Genomic DNA, 20,129 nt, shown 5'->3' with positions numbered 1-20,129 from the left:
TGACGTGAATGTGAAGGAGAGGTATGCATGAACAGTGCGTATGAGTGGTCTCAATACAAACAAGTTAATTATGATGCTTGGTCCTTACCTGTTAAATGTCCTGTGAAGAAGGCTTCGACGACTTGCAGAAACGATTAAAATTAAACTTTCAAATGTTTATTCTGTTCACATAGCCATATATTGGTGATTGTGAACAACCCACATACACGGGCAAAGAAAGAAATATATCCATCTAAACAATGGTGGCGACTAGCATATATTTGGGAACTCAAGTGTTGTCTTGGGGCGATATTTCGCCTTACAAAAAGTTTTCAACCGATGTAATTGATGTATATTGTCATCTTAATTAACCCAAATTATTATGAAATAAATTCGAATGAAAGCAGAAGCTGTGTTGACTTCCAAGATGAAATAACTTTTGCAACATACATTAACATTGAATTGCCATGCCCTGGATGACGGGTGGTTTATAAACGTATTTTGATACAGGACAACCTTATTGTGTTTTTCTCGAGTTTGGATTAAAGTTTAAAATAATGAAGTCGAGGCATCACGATGTAAATGTCAAAGGGTATACAAGTGTTTTATCCTATTGCCATGATCTTTGGTTCATTTTATTTAAGTTTTATGTAACGTTTGGAATTTATGTGGTGTTGCCTTGACTTCTGCATTATTATCACAGAACCCATAAACGTCTAATGTAGTACAGGTATATAAATTTAAAATAGCCATGCAATTGTGTTAGAAAATTTCTGGCATCTGTATATGAATTCGGAAATATTGAAAGTAGCTATTGTAGCTTATAGTCAAGTGGTGCTATTTCGAGTCTCCTTAACCTCCATAAACCTGCGTGCGATGATGGTCAATACTAAACTCTTCACTGGGTCATTCAAGTATACAGTAGTTCGGAATAACTGCAGTCCTATCATGGAGATGTCACCAGACATCCATGAAGTCTTTATTAGCAGGTGATATGCATGGATGATACAATATCTAAACCTTACTTATAAAGTACAATTAAAAAGTATATTTTGTCCTAGGTATTAATTTATTACCAGCTGAGTATAAGTTTTCAGACGTACCGGGTAATAGCTATGGGACTAAGACTGTTCTGTGTGTGACCATGCAATGTGCAAAGAAGGCATCTGCATGGATTGACACTGAACGTCCAGACATAATCAACCTAGCCATTATTATTCCATATATGTAACATTAACTTATTTTGCTGACATTTATTTGACTCAGAACAACTGCAGAATAAACATATTAGAAGATTAGTTGTTTTAAACAATTGAGGTACTTAATTTAGACGATGCTTGCTTCCTCTCGTGTCCCCCGTGTATGGTGGTAGGCTTCCCCGCCCTCCGCACGGTTTCCTCCCAACATAATAGGCCATCGCATATGTGAATTAGCACAGCATAAATTATTGGCATTAGCGACTTCTGAAGTCCGAGCGTTTCTTACCGTTAGCTTTGCATGCTTAGCTAACAAATCTAATAATTAAGGTTTCCGTACAAAGGGGAAGTAACTTTTGATACACAGTACACATGTATTTAGCATTTTAGCTTTATATGTGGATTATTGTGCGTTCTGGTTATCGCTGTTCCTACGAGAAACAATAAGTGCTCGTTGGGTAATCACAGACATACAGTTGTTTAACGGTCACGGTATGAGAGCCAGGTAGTTTGATCCATCCACAGCAACTTGAAGAAACTTGACTGGAAACAGATACACTGTAGGCTACTTTCACAGGCAGGGTAAAGTGCGTAGTTTAGCCTAGTATCAAATATTCATCTTCGTTGAATGCCTTCGTGTGTTTATTGGCAAAACCAGAGATAATGTTACGCTAATAGATATGAAACACAAGAACAACTATTCGTCTGTAACTCACACTACGAACGTGATATTCCACCTAAATTTTAGCCATTAGCTATATTGCCTTGCAATATCATCATTTTTAAATGAAAAGGATGTCACAGTCATGTCAGAAAACAATATGTTTCAACCTTTCTTTCTATTTATACTTGATACCTATGCACACATTCTCTTCATCTAATTACTATCCTTATGTACAGGTACCCAACAGGATTCAGCGCAGCCCAGCGGACTCTGACAACATTTGTTATTGAAAACGAGATTTCTTGATCCAGACAACAAAAATCCTCGAAATTTACTCGTGTGTGTGTAACCATCATAAGAATTCCTGAGTCTGGAACATTTCAACCAAAGATTCAACTTATTTGACTTTGTGTAACAAACAAGCTCAAGTCCAGCTCATGCTGGCTTCTTCTCCGGTAGTAAGAAGGAAGGTCTTGCAGCAACCTGCGGATGGTCGTGGGTTTCCCCGGGTTTTGCTCTGTTTTCTCCCGCTATAATGTCGGCAGTCCTCGTATAAGCGAAATATTCATGAGTACGGCGTAAAACACCAATCAAATAAATAAATCAATCAATCAAAACATGATCTTGGATTTTGTGAGATCGCTGTCGTCTACATCAACCAATCAGTGTCATGTGTCTACAAGCATGTCATGTGAGTACATACAAAATGGAAGCCGTGACACAACTTTTTTGAGTCACATGACCTTGAATGTTCCGATTTTCGCCGATGAAATCTTTTTTAAAAATCGACAACAAATCTTGCTCGTGTGCGGATAACCGATATTTCGGATCATCTGACACCGAGATTTGAAAATCTGATTTGTCGACAACAAATGTTGTCCGTGTGCCCTAGGTTTTAGGTCAAATTAGTCGAGTAATGAGAGTGACGTAAAGCGAGTGTAGGGAGCGGCACATGCGCTGTAATAAGTATATGGGCAGTACTTTTTTTTTTTTTTTGGTAAAATACTGATGAACCTGTATAGTGCTTGACAACATCACATACAGAAAAATATTTAACCAGGCGTATGGCGTACAGGCATACTATATGCAGTTATTATTCAGTTTTATTGAATGACATGACAGGTAAAACTTTAGTGTGGACAGTACATACATTTCTATTTTCGGCGGGATGGAGTTATCGCCCATGGCACCCACAAGTTGCAATTATTTAACATAGATCTACAAACGAAGAAATCGTAACTGCAATACAGTCTGTGTGAAATACTGGAATTTCGGTCACAGACACGATATTGTGTCTAAATGTCAAGCCAGTTTCCGAAAGGAATACAACACAATGGTCACAAGCTTTTCTCTAATAACTGTAAACGGTTATCATGTACTTTTATTGATTTTAGCAAGGCTTTCGACACCGGTTGGCAGCCTCTGGACCAAACTTATGTCGGCGATGCTGTTATCTATCTAGTGAAATGACGGCATCTTTGAAATTGCTTTGAAACTACTGTGAACACTGGAAATTGAAAAAAAGTACTTTAAAAAGGTCATTCAATCTGTCTTTTGCTAGAAGAAACCAAAATAGCTGAAATGTTTTAATCTGAACAACAAAAAGCTCATGGCTATCACATAATTGCTGAGCTGGAAAAACTTCAGGTACTGAACAACTGTTTAAACGATTACTCAAAATAAAACGTTCTACACCAAGCTACATGGGATATGGAAAGCTCGGCATTTTCCCGATCCCGCTCCAATACTGCTCTCTAACTAAGTCTTGTACATTAAAAGCTGTTTTTAACTCTGCTAAGACATATTCAAGAAATATGTATTGTATTAATACTCTGAAAGTCAATATCCCAGAGAAAACCACCGCAGCCACTCGAAACGTTCTTGACATACCTTCAGATGTAAATACTCGCTCATCGTTGACCCCGCCTCCGTTCGGATAGCGATTCAAATATAATCTTCACAGCTTTTATCCGTTGTCGCTGCCATCTTCATCGCTGCCGTCTTCGTCACATTTTGTTTTGTAAATTTCATCAAGACCTCAAGGACTCTGATCATGGTATTTACATCATGCTCAGGGTAAAAGGTCATGAGGCTATCAGGTAGATGCTAAAAATCTTGTTACCAAGTTACTTGCTAAACCATGCAGGTCAAGGTGATAAAGTTAAATTTTATCTATTTTCTCAGCTTTCTATCTTTTCTCTCAAATAGTGGATATGCACGACTAGTACATTTCTTTCTTTCATATTTGTGACATAGACCTGGGGCATTTGCTTCATGCATGTAATATTGAGATTGAAGATCAAGGCGACTGATCAAGGCGATCAAGGCGACTTTCATGAAGAGAAAATCTTTTTACTAAGTTTCGGAGAAACCTGAGTAAAGATCTCATAAAGCTTGGTTCATCTCTACATTAAAGGATCAGTGTCTAGCTTTAGCTTCTGGTCGTAATTATAAAGACCACATCATCTTTAAACGGAATGTTACCGGGAGGGCATCTGAGAAACGTAAAAATGACTTAAATCCACCAGACCAATACATTTCCTGTCCTATAGCCGATCTCCAGCTGCCCGCCTACGCAGTACGGCTCATCGGGTGACGTCATATAGATGGCCAACCCACGTCGAGCTGGCCTAAATAAGATGGGAATGCGCATCAAAACGATGCCATTTTTGAGATCGATTCTAGCTACACAGAAGCAAGTATACTGTGGTATTCATTTGAACCCATGGCATTTGCCCACGCATTTCAAACCGCACTGACAATACGGACTGCTTGGCAATAGCGTTATCCTGTACATTTCGTGTGTTTAACTTACGACTTAATATTTATTTGCTATTTTTCCCAATGTTGGCTTCGCAATAACTATCAATCTTTTCACCAAGGGACTCTAAATTCATACCTATATGCGACGGCAATCTATCAGTTTTCAACCATAACTACAGTGTGGAGCTGCCGTTGTGGACATATAGCTTTATTCCTCTTGGAGCTTTCAGCTGTAAATTGTCGTAAGCAGTTTTTGGTGTGTACAAAATCCTTTCATTTTGTGCTGTAAATCCACGCCTTTTTCACGATCTGTTTTTACAATCATATACAGAACAGGTAACCATTTCGTGGAGAAATGCGATATGCTTGTTGTCGCTCTTGCAGCATTTTTTTTAACACTGAACGAAATGGCGAAGCTATAACAGCTCAAGGTTGAGGGGGAAAATGAATAAACCAGCCTCATTATCTAGTGATTTTAAGCGCCAGTTCAATTTAATTGGCACTTTCAATTTAACAATATATACAGGAGTATCTAATTATGAAAAAATAATAAGCCTGGACAATAATCCTGTAAGATTGCGAACTGCAGGAGTTATTTAAATTCGGCATAAGGGTCAGGGTCATGCATGTAGTAGCTGAAACATATGGCTTCTGCTTTAGCGTTTGTGAATGACACACACATTTTCTAGTTATAATTATATAATATAGTCAAATATAGGACAAGGGATTCGCCAAGTTAGAGCAACTGGAATCACAATCTCGTGCTACCCGTATCCCACCAATATGGCCACAGACCCCCATTAATTTTCCATAAGCGACAATGTTAAGGTTTAGCGCTGTAGCTCAGTCCCAAACATTCGGTAGCCAATAAGCTTTGTTGCATACCTGGCCTAGCGTGTCAGAAAGAAGCCATAAAAATCTTGACATAGTTTGACCGTCAAAATCTGGACTTTTCTGTGCCGGCAGATGGGAGGGATGTCACTTGCAGACCCATCACCACCTGTCTCCTTGTGTCCTCACGCCCAGAATTTCAAACTTTCATCATTAAAACTCATACTTGCCCAAAGCTTAGACAATTTCCTTCATTTTGATACCAAGTATGCACCTGTACACCAAAAACGGCAGGCTGGCGGCAAAAAAGACTTTACACCATAAAATATAGAGAATCACATTCGTCCTACCGAAAAACGGAAGTTGTAATGGGGGTCTGTGGCCTATCAACCTAAAACGCAAAATAGTGTTTGCGATACTTTAGTGGAAACAGCTGCCGTCTCGGGTTACAGAAATAACTGAAATAACTGTAACTGGATAAATTTGATAGGATGCACGTGTTTTCGATTTTCTCAATGTGCGCGAATTTGATTACACTGAATTATGATATTTTGCTTATGCAGCATCATAAACCCTATGCGAGATACTTTATCGATACATATATACATATGGTATAGTGTTGTCTATTCATTTAACTTCAAACCACACTCGCTAGCTACAATCTATGTAGCCTAGATGCACCCAATGCACAAATGAGACGTTGACACGAAGCAATGACACTAAGCGTGCCATCGATTTGTGATATCGCGCAGACCTTTGTGCCATCATCTCACTGCTTACTTCTATCAGTCGATCGCTTCGTGTGATCATCCCATCGCTTTGTGCCAATATCCCATCTTCACTCCTCGTCTGTTTCGTATTCAGCATTTGGGTTGCTTCAGTAGTGCCCGAAGTTCATAATAAATTCCTTCATTATGTATTTTGAATGGACAGTTCTAGATTGAGGCGGATTTCACCATGCTGGTGAGTGGCATTGATCACAATGAAAATGTCGTAGACTGCTGAACAAAGACTATACGCTCAAATTTCATATGGCGCATACGTTTGACTGCTTTTTATTTTTTGCATGTTATAATTTAAAACTGTTTCGCTTTATACATAGTATATCATGCAATATTTTATACGCTTAAAACATTTTTTAATGATTTCAAACATGAGCGATAATGCAATGGCATTGAAAACATCTACTTCACGATGCTTTTAATATCATTCAATGCAGGAACGGCAAACTGCTCATAAATGTCTTTATATAATCCTATACACACGTATACATATGACTTCTATTTATTGAATCAATGTGCCACTGACATGCAATGCATGTGTTCTCGTTGCTCAAAACCGAATTTATATCATCCTGTCTGGTATGACTCACAATAAAATGAGGTATATGCTATATAGATTTTATCCATTGCATAATAAATGTGTGTATTGTAAGGTGGGCTTTAAGTACCAAATTTAAATACAACACACAACTTTCACTTCATCTTCTAGGCCTATTTTCAGGCCTGAATAAAGTTTTTATGAACCATCAAGCAGTGTGCCTGTGCAAGAGAAAGAGAATCTGACATTAAACCCCTATATGACGACCAGAGAAAAAAATTGTCGTGACGTCATTTGCGGCGTATATGGCCCATACAGCCCACTGTGCAATCCAAAACGTTTGACAGTTTTAATTCAGTGAAAAAGAAATCTAAAAAATATGTGAAGTAATTTTCAGATACAATTTTTAAAGGTCTTGCCACTGATTCTTACGTTATTTTTATATTTTCTTTCCCTTTAAGTATTTCTAGCACTGGATTCTAGCATACTTTTCTTGTATGTATATGTGGGGATATGAGTCATAGACAATATACATGTATTTCTTTGTCCAAAATCTGCATTTTCAGTCAGTGGAATGACATAGACAACAATAAATTACCTAAAATGTGTCGAATTTGTCAACCTGTTTCACAGACGGACAGTTAACAAAAATAATTAGCTATAAGCATTTACGTAATATATTGAGCAAAATCATGGTCATTGGAAATCGTAATAGATATTACCAATAGTTCGAATGATGCTAAATTTATGCGCAATCGTATGACAATGGGAAATATATTGTCCAAGACACAGGGCACGGATCCAGAAGTCAAATCTGAAATTTCTTCTCGCTTACGCCTCATAGGGTTACGTTCTATACGTCTCTTGGGTTTGTTAACGTCCAAAGGCTAGACATCTGGGGCATCTGTGTTTCTTATCCCAGCCGAATAACTTCGGTTGAACTCTACAAAACATATACAGAAAAAAAGTAGGTTACAAAAACGCAAAAGAAATAATTGAACTTGTTCGGGAGAATGGAACTTGTTTCGTGAGAAAGAAAATTACATTGGCACTTACTGCATGACTGTACTGTAGTATCTTGGCATTGTTAAATACAAGATAAATTCATTTGGAATCAGAGCCAGGTGCGTAAACTATTTTATCTGAGAGATATTCGGCCGTTATGCCATGAATCAAAATGAATACAACACTGATAAACAAATTCTATAAGTTTGATATAACATTTGTATATAATAATACATATATGTATACTTTAACTAGTTTAATGAATCCATATTTTAACTACAATTTATACGTTCAAACCAGTGCCTCGTATGAGTGATGAATAAAACTAATTAAACGTTCACCTGTCAGTCTCATTTTCACACTTGTTTCTTGGCGATCCCGCAAACGTCTATACTCTTCCTTTTCACTTTTGTATTTCCTATGAATAGTGTCTGCGCATGCTCCACAGCAACGATAGAGGCATCGAATACACCATAACTCCGATCCTCTGATGCAGTAAAATAACAGCAGACCCAACCCGACAAACGCAGCTATGAATAAGAGAATAATTGGGACCACCCATGCAAGATCCGAGTTGTCCAAGTCTCGCTTCAACCCTTCTTTGGGTGAAGTCAGCAGGTTGGGGTCCATCATTGTTGTTTCCATATTGAAATGTGCCATCAGCCTGGATAACACCGATAGATCTGAAAGTTGACAAACAATGATATGCGTTCACTTCTAGGATCGCCATAGGGTCACGTCATTTTAGCTAAGATATGCAAAGCTTTAAATTTCATTGCAACTATTCCAGAGGCACGCCACATTTTACACCAAAATAGCTGCAGTGGTGGAGGGAGTGGGATATGTATCAAACATTTTGCAGGGCACCTACAGGGGTAAGACATGGATATTCCCTGGAAAGCATATTCATGGATGTGAAGTTTGATTTGAACGTGAGCATTTCTGGAGAAACTTATTTTTAGCCTCTAAAGGTATATATCGGTACCACAGCAGAAAACCGAGGACTTAAAAGTAAATCAGAAATGCATCCATTAACTGAATATTACTTTTGACACAAAATAATATATACACTGTAATATGATATATTATGTTGTCTAGCATTACTAGTATAATATTAGTATTTTTCACATTGGACGGGCAAGTATAATATTCGAGTAAATTTAAAACTGTGAAACCATATATTTATTTTGGAATAGAACCTGATAGATGCAGCACTGATTCTATAGTGCTTAGAAATGGCTACGGTCACTCCGAGATTCGAATCAGCAACTTTGGAAGAGGCCACAAATACATTTTAGCCTTCTTTCCCATTCCTCCAACAGAGTGCGGAATTGTAGACTTTCAGATTAGTGAATATTAATGCACAGAATGGCCCATAACACATGCCTATTTGTGAGGATATATTCACATACTTCACATACACTTTTTTTTTACATGTATATGCCCCATAAAGTTCGTCACAGTATAGGCATGTATACATGGTTGCATTACATCTTCAGCATACTTGCTCAAAGAGGTCTATTGTAACTTGACGAGTTAGTTTGAATTTTGAAAGGCGAACCCCATCCAATACACTGCATGCTAACATTGCAGGAAGTGCAATCTGCTCTTTATCTCTTACATCTAGTTTTATCTTTCACAAAGCCAGCAGTCGATTTCGCTATACAGTTGTAGATATCCGGAACAAGAAGTAACTCTGCTAGTTATCTAATATATTTTATTGAGCTTAAATGTAAGGTAGAAATGACAAAAGAAGAAGAAGAAAAACTATCATCACCCATAGAGTGGGCTACTGATAAACATGTATATGTTACATTTCTAAACTATATACAACATCATACACAATGATGCTTCGAGTTATAATTAATATTTGTTTTAATCTTCTTTTTGTCAAAATAGCTGCCCTTTTCACGCAAAATTTAAGATAATACAGGTAGAATGATTCCCTGTAGACTGAAAACAGGTTTTGATTTCATGTACCTGCGATTTTTCTTTACGTTATAGTGATAAAACATGAAGCATGAGAAAATTGGTTAATTCGTCTAATTTGAACAGCAGACATTGTCCATTAAAAATCAAAACATTCTGATGTTTCTGAAATCATCAATGTGTATAGTAGCATAGATCAAATATAAAAAAATATATGAATAATAAACCATGGCGGAGTGAATAATTCCTTGTGCAGGAGGCTCTGGTTCTGGTTCATTAAAAATAACATAATTATTTCTATCGGTTTTGTTTTATATTCGAAAATACCCCAGAACACACTTTGTTAAGCAGTGGTTTAACTTGTTTCATTGAATACATTTTTAACTAGCAGGAAGTATAAGCCTACGAGATTCTGTTGATTACTGTGGAGTAAATGCGATAGAAGTTCTGTGAGAAGATTACAGGAAATACTGTAACCCTTTATATCTCTAATTGTAAATACACATCGCAGTCCAGATTTTGCGGGGATGGCATGTAAATATATATATATATATATATATATAGATAGATAGATAGATATATAGATATATATATAAATGTATGTAAATATATATACATGGCAGGAGTCTTCTTTTTCTCACTTTTGAAACTATAGTGTATACATGGTCAACATCATTCCACAAGTGTTGCTTTGAGACATCAATGTAAAATACGACTATGTCAAAGTCCACAACAGATTAAAAACAGCAATAATTTCGAAAATGGGCGAATCGACCCAACTAGAAACTTAATGGGTAACTTTTCTTATAATTGATAAGTGCTGCACCAAAAAGCTTCAATTCAGAATAACTAGTTTAAGCAGCGATGCCGAAGTTCAAGATGGTATTTCCTTTATGCAAATTCACTTCCGGCTAATTGAATTGGTATGCCTTGGGAGGTAAAAAAAATGTACATTTTTCCTAGCCATTTTACATAACATATACTTGCAAACATGACAAACATAGTTAACATTTTTGACCGGTAGGGGACTAATAACCATTTCTTACATCATATAGTGTTCACGTCATAACTATAACTATTGCTCACGTCATAAATAACTATTGCCCACGTCATAACTATTGCTCACGTTATACACGTGAAAGAAGATCTAAATGTATGTATGAAGGCTGATTTCACATGGCAGGCTGTAATCACAATCTTGAGGTGTCTTCAGGCTCAAATACATTAATCATTTTCAGCTTTAAAAACGTACAAATAAATATTCACCTCTCTTGAGCTTTGTATATATATATATTCTATTCTTCATGTGGTCTATAGGCCTACATGGTGATTAGACTGAAAGTGTTGACAGAACTATATAGCTATGAATTAGGGACTTACCATTGCGTTGGACGAGGGTACAATTGTTACACTAACATTGCTGTTTGTACAAAATAACATACGTAAATACCACCAGAGTCAATGCTGTCGAGATTACAATGCAAACTCTAGCTCTTAAAACCACAACGCATAATAACTGTGACCTATGTAAGCCTTATACAGAGAGGGATGGAAATGGCTGTAGACTTTGCACAAGTCATCTGCCAGTTTATCCTACAGCGTATATCAGAGACCTACACTATGTCACGATGTACACATCTGAAAAGTATGAAGCGCTATTTATTTGGAATCATGGGGGTAAAAGGTGTGCGTGAAAATCTTTTAAGGTTAACTAAAATCTTCAAAATGATGAGACATTTGTTTCGTTAAATGACTCATGTCTCCAAGCTATTAATCTTAAAACCTGGCAGCATGTATTGTCATGCATTTGGAATAATTACGGTAAGATAATGTTAAAATCACATGTTTAACGAACTGCTGATATGTGACACTTGAAAAGATGTGTGTGTATTGTACACTGTTAATGTTGTTGAAGGGATAGGCCTACGTTATCGTTGAGTCAATCAAACTCATGACATTTTTGTCTTGGAAAATGAAAGCATACACTGAAACTTTGGACATAGATCACGCGAAATCACATTACAGTTTGAATAAATCATCACACTGGAACAGAAAGGCACGTGTATTTGCCGTCAGAGACAAACTTTAGCTATTTTTATTTCTCTTTTATAAGATCAGGAAAAGACGCACGTACCAGACTTGCTAGGCATATTGCAACATTCCAAACCTAATTTGAGTTGAGCACATGTGTAGTGTAAAAGAGAGACAATTTTAAATGAAATGCCAAAACAAAATAGTATATTACTAATACAGTGTAGCTGGTTTTAATGATAATTTTAGTATTGAGATAACACACGACTTTTCGGGGTAGAGATTCATTTTTCTGCCAGGTTAATTTCAGAGGAAGGCATTTAGGAAATGTCATTTAGGTCAGTAAATTTCATATCATGCATGATATTTTGGCAACATTAACTTTGGCCGTTTATATTTATGGACAAGCTCACTAAATTTCTGATCATGGAATTTAAGCAACTATTATTTCCAGATAATTTAAAGATTGTGAAAGATAACATGCCATCCCCGTCTCCACGCCCCGCGGAGGTCGCTTTTTCATTAAATCCGCGTCTTTCGCGTTCTCTGCAGGGGGCGCACTTCGCAGGAGGGTCGAACCGCGCCCTGCGCAGGGTTGCCAAGCTCGCAGTCAAGAATGGTCGCTTTTAGCCACCATAGCAAAAGCGCTGGAAACGTGTAACCAGTGGCATAATTTACGTAATTGGATGTATTATATGTCAATACTGCATTTTTTTTTTACTATGATACAAAAACAACAAAAGACTTGTATATATACGCATGTGCAAAAGTTTTCACAGTTACGTGTATATTAGGCCTATATGTCCACAAAAAACTGAAACTGTGTCGAATGTTGGCATATTTGTGTAAGTTTTGAACATGTGTACAGTTTCACAATTCTTTTGTACATGAGTATGATTAAAGAAAGAATACTGAAACGACACACCATATCTGCTTAAGTAAATAAATTCATGACGGTGCTATATATCCACGACAAATATTGATTTATTCTCAAATAATATATCCCAAATCTTCAACAGGTATATATAAAATCAGTGGTATTTACTTATTTATTTATTATTTATTCAACAGATTTATTCCTTTTAAGCAAATACACATGACGCTGGAGGGAAAGATTCATCGGAAATAACCTCACTTATCATGACTGTTAAGAGAACCTATAAACGAACAAAGGTACTCTGCATGACCGTTAGTGGAACTCTTCAGCAATTGGAGGCTGCAATGTCAAACATCTTCGTATTGTGTGACATTCGTCGGCGGCGATGGACGTCTATGACTCTTCAGACGATGACCGCGGACCTGTCCTACAGGTAGAGGACACAGGGGAAGAGTTTGATCTTGATGTCCCCCCGACAACAGGAAACGAGTACCTCCGGCGAGTGCAGTAGGTCACTTCGGTTTCAGTATATTTGGTGACGATAATTGGACCTTTTGTATTGTACGTTCTGTACCTCGTGAGCTTGAAGAATGTTAATTGATTGTAAAACATGTAAAATGTTGGTACCAAAATTAGATGGAGTATTATATTTTATTCTTGTTTAAAGCTGATCAGAAAGAACCATTGTATGTGGATGGGTATATAAACCCCTAAGTTTAGAAGAAGTTTAGGGTTAATAAATAGAACTGTTGTGTGTTTGTTTTTTTGACATCCCAATATATGCGCTAAATTATATCACCTAAATGATAAAATACATCCTTCTGTTATATATGTATGAATGGTTAACATTAGATGTTTGTTCAATAATTCTTCTTGACATGACACTGGCTGCATTTGTTTTTCCCTGCATTTAGGCTTGAGGCACGCAGTTGTCCAAAAGTGGTTGTAGCTGATATTGACACAAGTCAGTATCTGCAGAAGCAAACCATTCAGCTGGTAGAGGTATGCTCTTCATGTCTAGACTACATGGTTGAGTTATCATTCTGACTCCAGTAAAGGTTTACACTGTCAAAGCCAAACAGTAATGCTTGAAAGAGACAAGTTTACTGATGAAGGCTAAGTATTTGATTTATGATCATATATTAAGAAGTAATTACATGGCAGTGTAAACTAAATTTGCTTTTTATATGTATATTTTTAAAGATATGAATTATGATATTAAGGTATGGAAAGACAAACATTAAATTGCATGAAAACCTTTTTCTTATATTTCCAGACACCTGGTTGCCATCCTCCACCTAAAGGATTTGCACCATCATTATCTTGGCAAAAAGCTCAAGCTGCCAAATTTTCAGGAGTCCGACAAGTATGTAATAACCAGATAAATTTACAAACAGATGAAAAACCCTGTCTGTTATTTATTACAGGTGTATATCGTATTTGTCTGACTATTGTTGTTTCCACATGTTGTCATTTATTATGTTTTTATGCACTGTACGTATACAGGAAATCACCTATGAATTCATGGAATTTTTCACAAACTAATCTCTAGAGCGTTTTGGTGACCTAATTTGCCTCGAAGTCAGGAGACTGTGGGATCAAACTCGTTTCAGGTCATACCAGTGGTATTTGCTGCTGTCTTGCTTGGTGCTCAGCACTGAGAGGTTAGAGTATGGAAATTTCACTGGTTGGCCCAGTGTCAGTATAATGTGACTATATGGGGTGTTATGTCTGTTGTCAGCACAGCCCAGACTCGCCCTGCCACTAGAAGACACAATGTATGTGCATACACCTAATGACCCTTCGTCGTCGTATGAAAAATTGTTAAGCATGACGTTAAACCCCATGCATACCGATCTATACCAACTAATCTCCATGCTAATTTTAGTTGTTGAAAGGACTTGTGAAACTATATGTGATTAACATTATATCATATATAACTTCACATGCTTTTTCACTCTTGTCTACAACAGTTCATACAGCTGAATGTAATACTGGCTCAGATTTTTTTTCTTGTAACCTTTGTAATAGTTTCCCTTCCTTATGTTTAGAGCTTTGCAAGACACAAGGCCAAGTGTAAGATGTCTGGAGAAATTTCTATCAGAAGGAAGAAACTGGTAAGGATTTACTATTGTTGTTGTGGTCTTTAGAGGACATTGTAACAGGTAATTATAATTGGAGCTAATTGGAATTTATAATAAGGTAATTGGAATTAGGTTAAGATATTAAGGTTAGAACATGATCTTGTCTGCATTACACTGGCTAGTTTTCTTGTGTAATTGAGAAGTTTATCATTACTTTTAAGGATGAATTTCTGGCTAGAGCTTTACCTCTGCATCTGGATCCCCTTTGGATATAAATCTGTGTAATTCTTCTGATTTCAGCCGCATGCTGAGGATTATGAGGCTTGGTGTAGACTTTGTTTTGGTCGCCTTTTAACAAAGATGTCCCAGCAGGCTGTAGAAGCTGTACAGGAGGGTGAAGACAACCAGCCAAAATTCACAGGAACTCCACCCCTTCTCAGCATAATTGTTGGCATGGACCAGGTAAAGACATTGTGTTCAAACTATCAGTCATTAATACAGGTGAATGCACTTGGTGTCATCAAAATTATGGTTTTATAAATTTGAAAAATAATTTGAGCAAATATATGTGCGGTTGAAGTGAATTTATTTCACATTTTAATACTAACTCTTGTTACAGATGTCTGTGCACAGTATTGATTCAAAATCTTCGTATGATTGTCTTTGCAGACTTCTGTCATCAGAGTGCTTGAATACCATATTAACTGGTTTGAAGCTACTGGTTTTACAACAGAACAGGTGGGTGGTTAAGTTATGGTGATAATTTTATTTTTCAGAAAAACTTAAAATGAAAGCTTAAAGTCTGCTGAGTGCAAACAAACAGAATATTGTTTTTCAAAATGCTATCTTTTTCACCACTTTGATCATGTTTAAAATTTTGTTGTCCAAAAGCATAGTACACAATATGAACTAAAAACAATCCTACAGATTTTTAATATTCATCTTAGATTATTCTGAGTGATCATATTTTGCTAAAAATTTTGGAAACGTATAAAAATTTATGCGATCAATTATACCTTAAATATTTAGCTACATGTGTGCCAAGTGTCAAGCAATTTGTTGAAAAAAAAAGAAATAAAAGTATTCCACATGACGACTGTCTGAAAAACAGAAAGGGGGAAAGTGATGAAAATGCTTGGAGTTTACTTGGTACATTCCAGTTCCTGCTGCAACGTATGTGGCTTTAAGGCAGGTGGTTTGTCAGGTACCTTGTGATGGTAGTTTGGCGGTTTCCTCATGGCCTTGTCCAGTTTCTTCCACCAGTCCCTGTAAATGTAAATGACACTGTAACAGGGTTTAATGCCTAAGGATATAGATCAACTTTGGGTAGATCAGCCAGCAGTTAAATGGCTCAGAACCCAATATGGCCGCCAGACTCTTACGTAGTGACCTAGAAGAACAAACTTCAAAACCCTTAAATAAATAAAGAAATACATAAATATAGATAGTTACTTGGGACTCGAATGGTTATGTGTCACAGGGTCGGTGGTTTTACGCTCTTCTGGCTAGCTTGGAGAAGCCATTAAGGCCAGAAGCATGTGCGTTACTTCGCTCCCTTGCCAGACACTGTGCAACTCTTCGTGCCACTCTTGTAAGTACATACCACTTCTTCAACCTTTTTGCTTGTTCACCAGGCCCTGTTTTAAGCATTTCCCTGCCACATGAGATAAATTCCACCCACCATAATGCTGGCTGCCGTTGTATAAGTGAAATATTCTGGAGTCCGTAAAACACCAATCAAATAAATAAACAAATAAATGATGTTTGCAGATTTCTTGTTGTTTGTGATTAAAAATTTCTCTAATGATTTAATTACAAAAGTAATCAGTTTTTCTTTTTCTGAACTGAGAGTAGCAAAATTTTGGATGGACAAAAGAAAACCGGTTTACATGGTGGACCACTGTTTCCTTCTGGGTGACAATGTTCACCCCATCAAAATGGTATAACAAATTTTTAATCTTGTTCGTTTTTAACAATTTAATCTGTTTATCATTGGATGTTAGTATGCGTTATGTAAACTTAAAAACAAACTTAAAGTTTGGCAGGGAAAACCTGAAAACCTTTCTGCACATTGCTTTAATTTATAGCATTGAACCTTGATATTTACTATTGTTTTGTTTTTACAGGATAGTCCCGCAGACCCTTTGTTGATACAGCTTAATCTCCTGATAACACTGATCACACGTTACTTTGACCAGGGCGATCTGGCAGACAATGGCTAAGGGATTCCAGCTAAAATGGATACAGTCTGCATCACTTCAGTGGATGGAGATCTTGGTTTTTTTGTTTCTACTTGCGATGTGTATGATTCAATACATCATTAAGGACACTCACTGTATTCTGCTGAGTTATATTGCTTGCTCTTGTTATTTGGCTGAAAAGTGGACATGTGTACATGTAAATAGAAAACGCCATTGTTTTGTGTTGCAAGAGAGACTCATGGTTCACCTAAAGGCTATATAATCTATTAGTCACGTTCAGAAGCTGAAGAAGCAATTTTGTTTTTTGTGGTAAAGCGCACAATGTCAGAAGTCCACCTTTAAATGCCAATGGAAGCATTGTTTTTCCCGTTCAGACTACACAGACACTTACTGTCACAGAGGGACCGCATTGAGTCTCCACACGGATACTTGTGATGAAACGAATTATACCAAGGACTGTTACTTCTTGTTACCTCGCTTCGCGCTCAGTACTGAGGTTAAAGCAAGGCCTCGTCGTCATACTAGTATCCTGAAAAATTGTTACGACGTAAAACCTCCAGGATATATATATATATATATATATATATATATATATACATACACACCAATGCACAGATTTTCATAAGACATACGTGCACATCATGTGGGTTCCTAGGGTGGGACTAATTTATGGTTGCACCATGAAATTCACTCTTGTACAACGTTAATAAACTTTCCTGGCATGCATGGAAAGAAAAACATCTCATTTAATGTGAAGAGCTTGAAGTTTTTAGATGGTTGTTACGCGTATTATAAAATAAAATGCTAAGCATTGCCGCACTTGGATGGTTTGGTTGTGGCTGTGGAAATAACTTGACCGTCATCATGCATATGACCTGAGCAAAATAGGAAGATTAGACGTCTTCTACGCCGATAAACCCACGACACGATTCTTCCGGCTGCTCGCCATAGGGTCTCATGCATTGAAGAAACAATATGGAGATTTTCCTCCAATTTATCGAGAAAAAAAAACAAAGCTCAACACCGTTTAAGCTCAAGCTCAACACGTCAACAGTGTTGAACAAAGTTGACCCATCTGATTTGTAGTGTGGACGGGACACTCAAGCATTCAACTTGCTGTTGACTCTTGTTGAGTCATGTTGGATAGTCTGGACGGGGCTTACAGGTGCTTCTTCTTTGCATACTCCGCTTGTAGGAACAAACACTTATTGGTAGGAATTTCAGTTTAACTGATGTTGGAGGGATGAGGAGGGTGGGAGGACGGGGATACTGTTGTTGTGCAGTTCATTTTTCGGGACGGCAGCTTATCTACAAGATGCAGGGTTAGGTGCCTTTTCGTTTAACCATCTTTAAGCCTTTCTGATATTTTGACAGATTGTTACATTCTCATGGAGACATTGTGATAGTTGGAGAGCATTTGTTTTGATTTTAAAAACACCTGGATTGATTAGGTCTTTCCGGGGACTACATCGGTCTTTCCACTGAATGTATATTTGTGATAACTACACTTCATGCATGTGCTGAAAGATGATAACATATTGGTGAAGAGTAGTATGATGTATGGAAACTAACCAAAAGTACTTGTGACTCATCTGACCCCTGATGTTAATTGGCTTTTAAATCAGCACGATTCCACTCAATCCATTGGAGGGTACGTCATATCCCAACGTACCTGCTCGTAAAATCGCAAAACTTTTATTCTGCTTTTTGTGAATCATCTGAGTTAAAATCATCACATATTCTATTCACAAGTACATTATCGGTCACAGAAGTTTGTCGATAAATTTCCTTCTTGGTCACTTTCATGTTATAAGGCTCAAACAATCCCGTAGAGCTTTCGCTTCCGCTCCAATCTGCCTCCCGCTGCATGATGGACAGGTTGTGTCTGAAAGTCAAGAAGGTTATCGTGTATACCGTCTACAACGATATTCCACAGGACCGTGTTTGGTTTTCTCTATCTAGACAAAACAAATCAAGTAAGTTTTCAGTACGGTACCGTGCATCACAAACACATGCACGGTCAAAGATGCCGGAGCAAAGTACAGAATCGCTGTAACAGGCCAGTAAACCACATTTACCAACATAACTGGCATTTGAAAAGTTTTGCGAGACAATACGGTTTGGAAAAACTATTTCTGTAAGTAATAAAACGTGTATATCGCCAAAATATTTGAAGAGAGACGGGATCGACTCTCCCAGTCCAGAATGCAAGGATCCCTGCAAACCGGGTCCCCAAAGCGTGTTCTTGGGCCGTCGTATACACAGCTTGAAACTGGACACAAGATGCGATTTGTTTTTCGTTTGACTAATGGACACAAAATTTTTGATTGAGTAGGCTTGTACAAGCTTAAATTTATTTCCTATATAAGATTTGTACCTTTCCATTTTAAATCGATGAACTGTTCACACGTTTCTGTTTTGGTAAATAATACAGTTTTATACGACAAATTGCACAATTTGGACGCGGGGCTTCAGAAGTAGTTTGACCATTTCCCGATTAAGAACACAATAGCGAATGTAGATATATATATGGACATTTAGGCCTATGATCACATATTTTATACAACCTTCATGATTATTTTGCACCACAAAAGTTTTCTCCGAAACATTTCAAAACTTGTCAATGCATCAAATCCTCAACCCGAGTTCACCACCATAGTTCTACTCGCTTCTATTTTTCTTCGCCCCTAACTGAACTCCTGGCTTTAAAGGCAACGTGCTGAAAACAAAACGAACATATGGATAACAACTTCTGTTTATTCAGTGAGCGACGTTTCGATATAGGTGCTAATACCATTATTATGCTTTATAACGGTTATTGTATTAATACAAATCGCGGTATTAGTACCTATACCGAAACGTCGCTCACTGAATAAAAAGAAGTTATCTATTTTCGTTTTATTATCCAACTCAACTTCTAAATGCCATTGAAAGAAGTCACGTGCTGAAAAGTTGTATCTGCAGCCTACATTTTACGTCCTCCTGTAATTTATTATACACTTGACAGTTTATGATTTGCTAGTTTTATGACTGCACTTTTACCCCTGTTCTTTCTGTCTTCAGATAACTTCAGATAACGACCAATAGCAAGCTTCATGGAAGCTTGCTATTGGTCGTTAAAGTGACTTGATTTAAACATCTTTCAATTTTGGGAAAAATGATAGCAGTTAGGTGTGGTTTAGTCTGCTGAAGTGCCCAAAATCTCACTCTTCGGGCTGAAGTGCTCACCCGGAAAAGTTCATGTCCAAT

General features: G+C 37.2%; 1 protein-coding gene and 1 long non-coding RNA gene across 3 annotated transcripts; one reads left to right on the top strand and one right to left on the bottom strand.

The window, feature by feature from the left end:
* Positions 1 to 6,191: 6,191 nt before the first annotated feature.
* Positions 6,192 to 11,257, bottom strand: LOC135471621 (uncharacterized). Its single transcript, XR_010444450.1, has 3 exons — positions 11,068 to 11,257; positions 8,100 to 8,441; positions 6,192 to 7,696 (listed from the first exon to the last, which is right to left on the bottom strand). It is a non-coding gene; the product is annotated as an uncharacterized LOC135471621 (long non-coding RNA).
* Positions 11,258 to 12,957: 1,700 nt separating this feature from the next.
* LOC135471572 (gem-associated protein 2-like) lies at positions 12,958 to 17,435 on the top strand. Of its 2 annotated transcripts, none has more exons than XM_064750855.1 (8): positions 12,958 to 13,102; positions 13,510 to 13,597; positions 13,872 to 13,961; positions 14,647 to 14,712; positions 14,980 to 15,141; positions 15,349 to 15,417; positions 16,160 to 16,270; positions 16,806 to 17,435. In XM_064750855.1, the coding sequence occupies exons 1-8, from the start codon at positions 12,981 to 12,983 to the stop codon at positions 16,899 to 16,901; spliced, it is 804 nt and encodes a 267-aa protein (XP_064606925.1). In that variant the 5' UTR covers positions 12,958 to 12,980; the 3' UTR covers positions 16,902 to 17,435. The 2 variants fall into 2 exon arrangements, with proteins under 2 accessions (XP_064606925.1, XP_064606926.1); XM_064750856.1 differs by having other exon boundaries at positions 12,958 to 13,106.
* The last annotated feature ends 2,694 nt before the right edge of the window (positions 17,436 to 20,129 follow it).

This window comes from Liolophura sinensis, chromosome 7, assembly GCF_032854445.1.
Source record: "Liolophura sinensis isolate JHLJ2023 chromosome 7, CUHK_Ljap_v2, whole genome shotgun sequence".
In the NCBI taxonomy this organism is placed as follows: Eukaryota; Metazoa; Mollusca; class Polyplacophora; order Chitonida; family Chitonidae; genus Liolophura; species Liolophura sinensis.
Note: the sequence above shows the minus strand (reverse complement) of the source record. Positions and strands in the feature narration are given on the sequence as shown.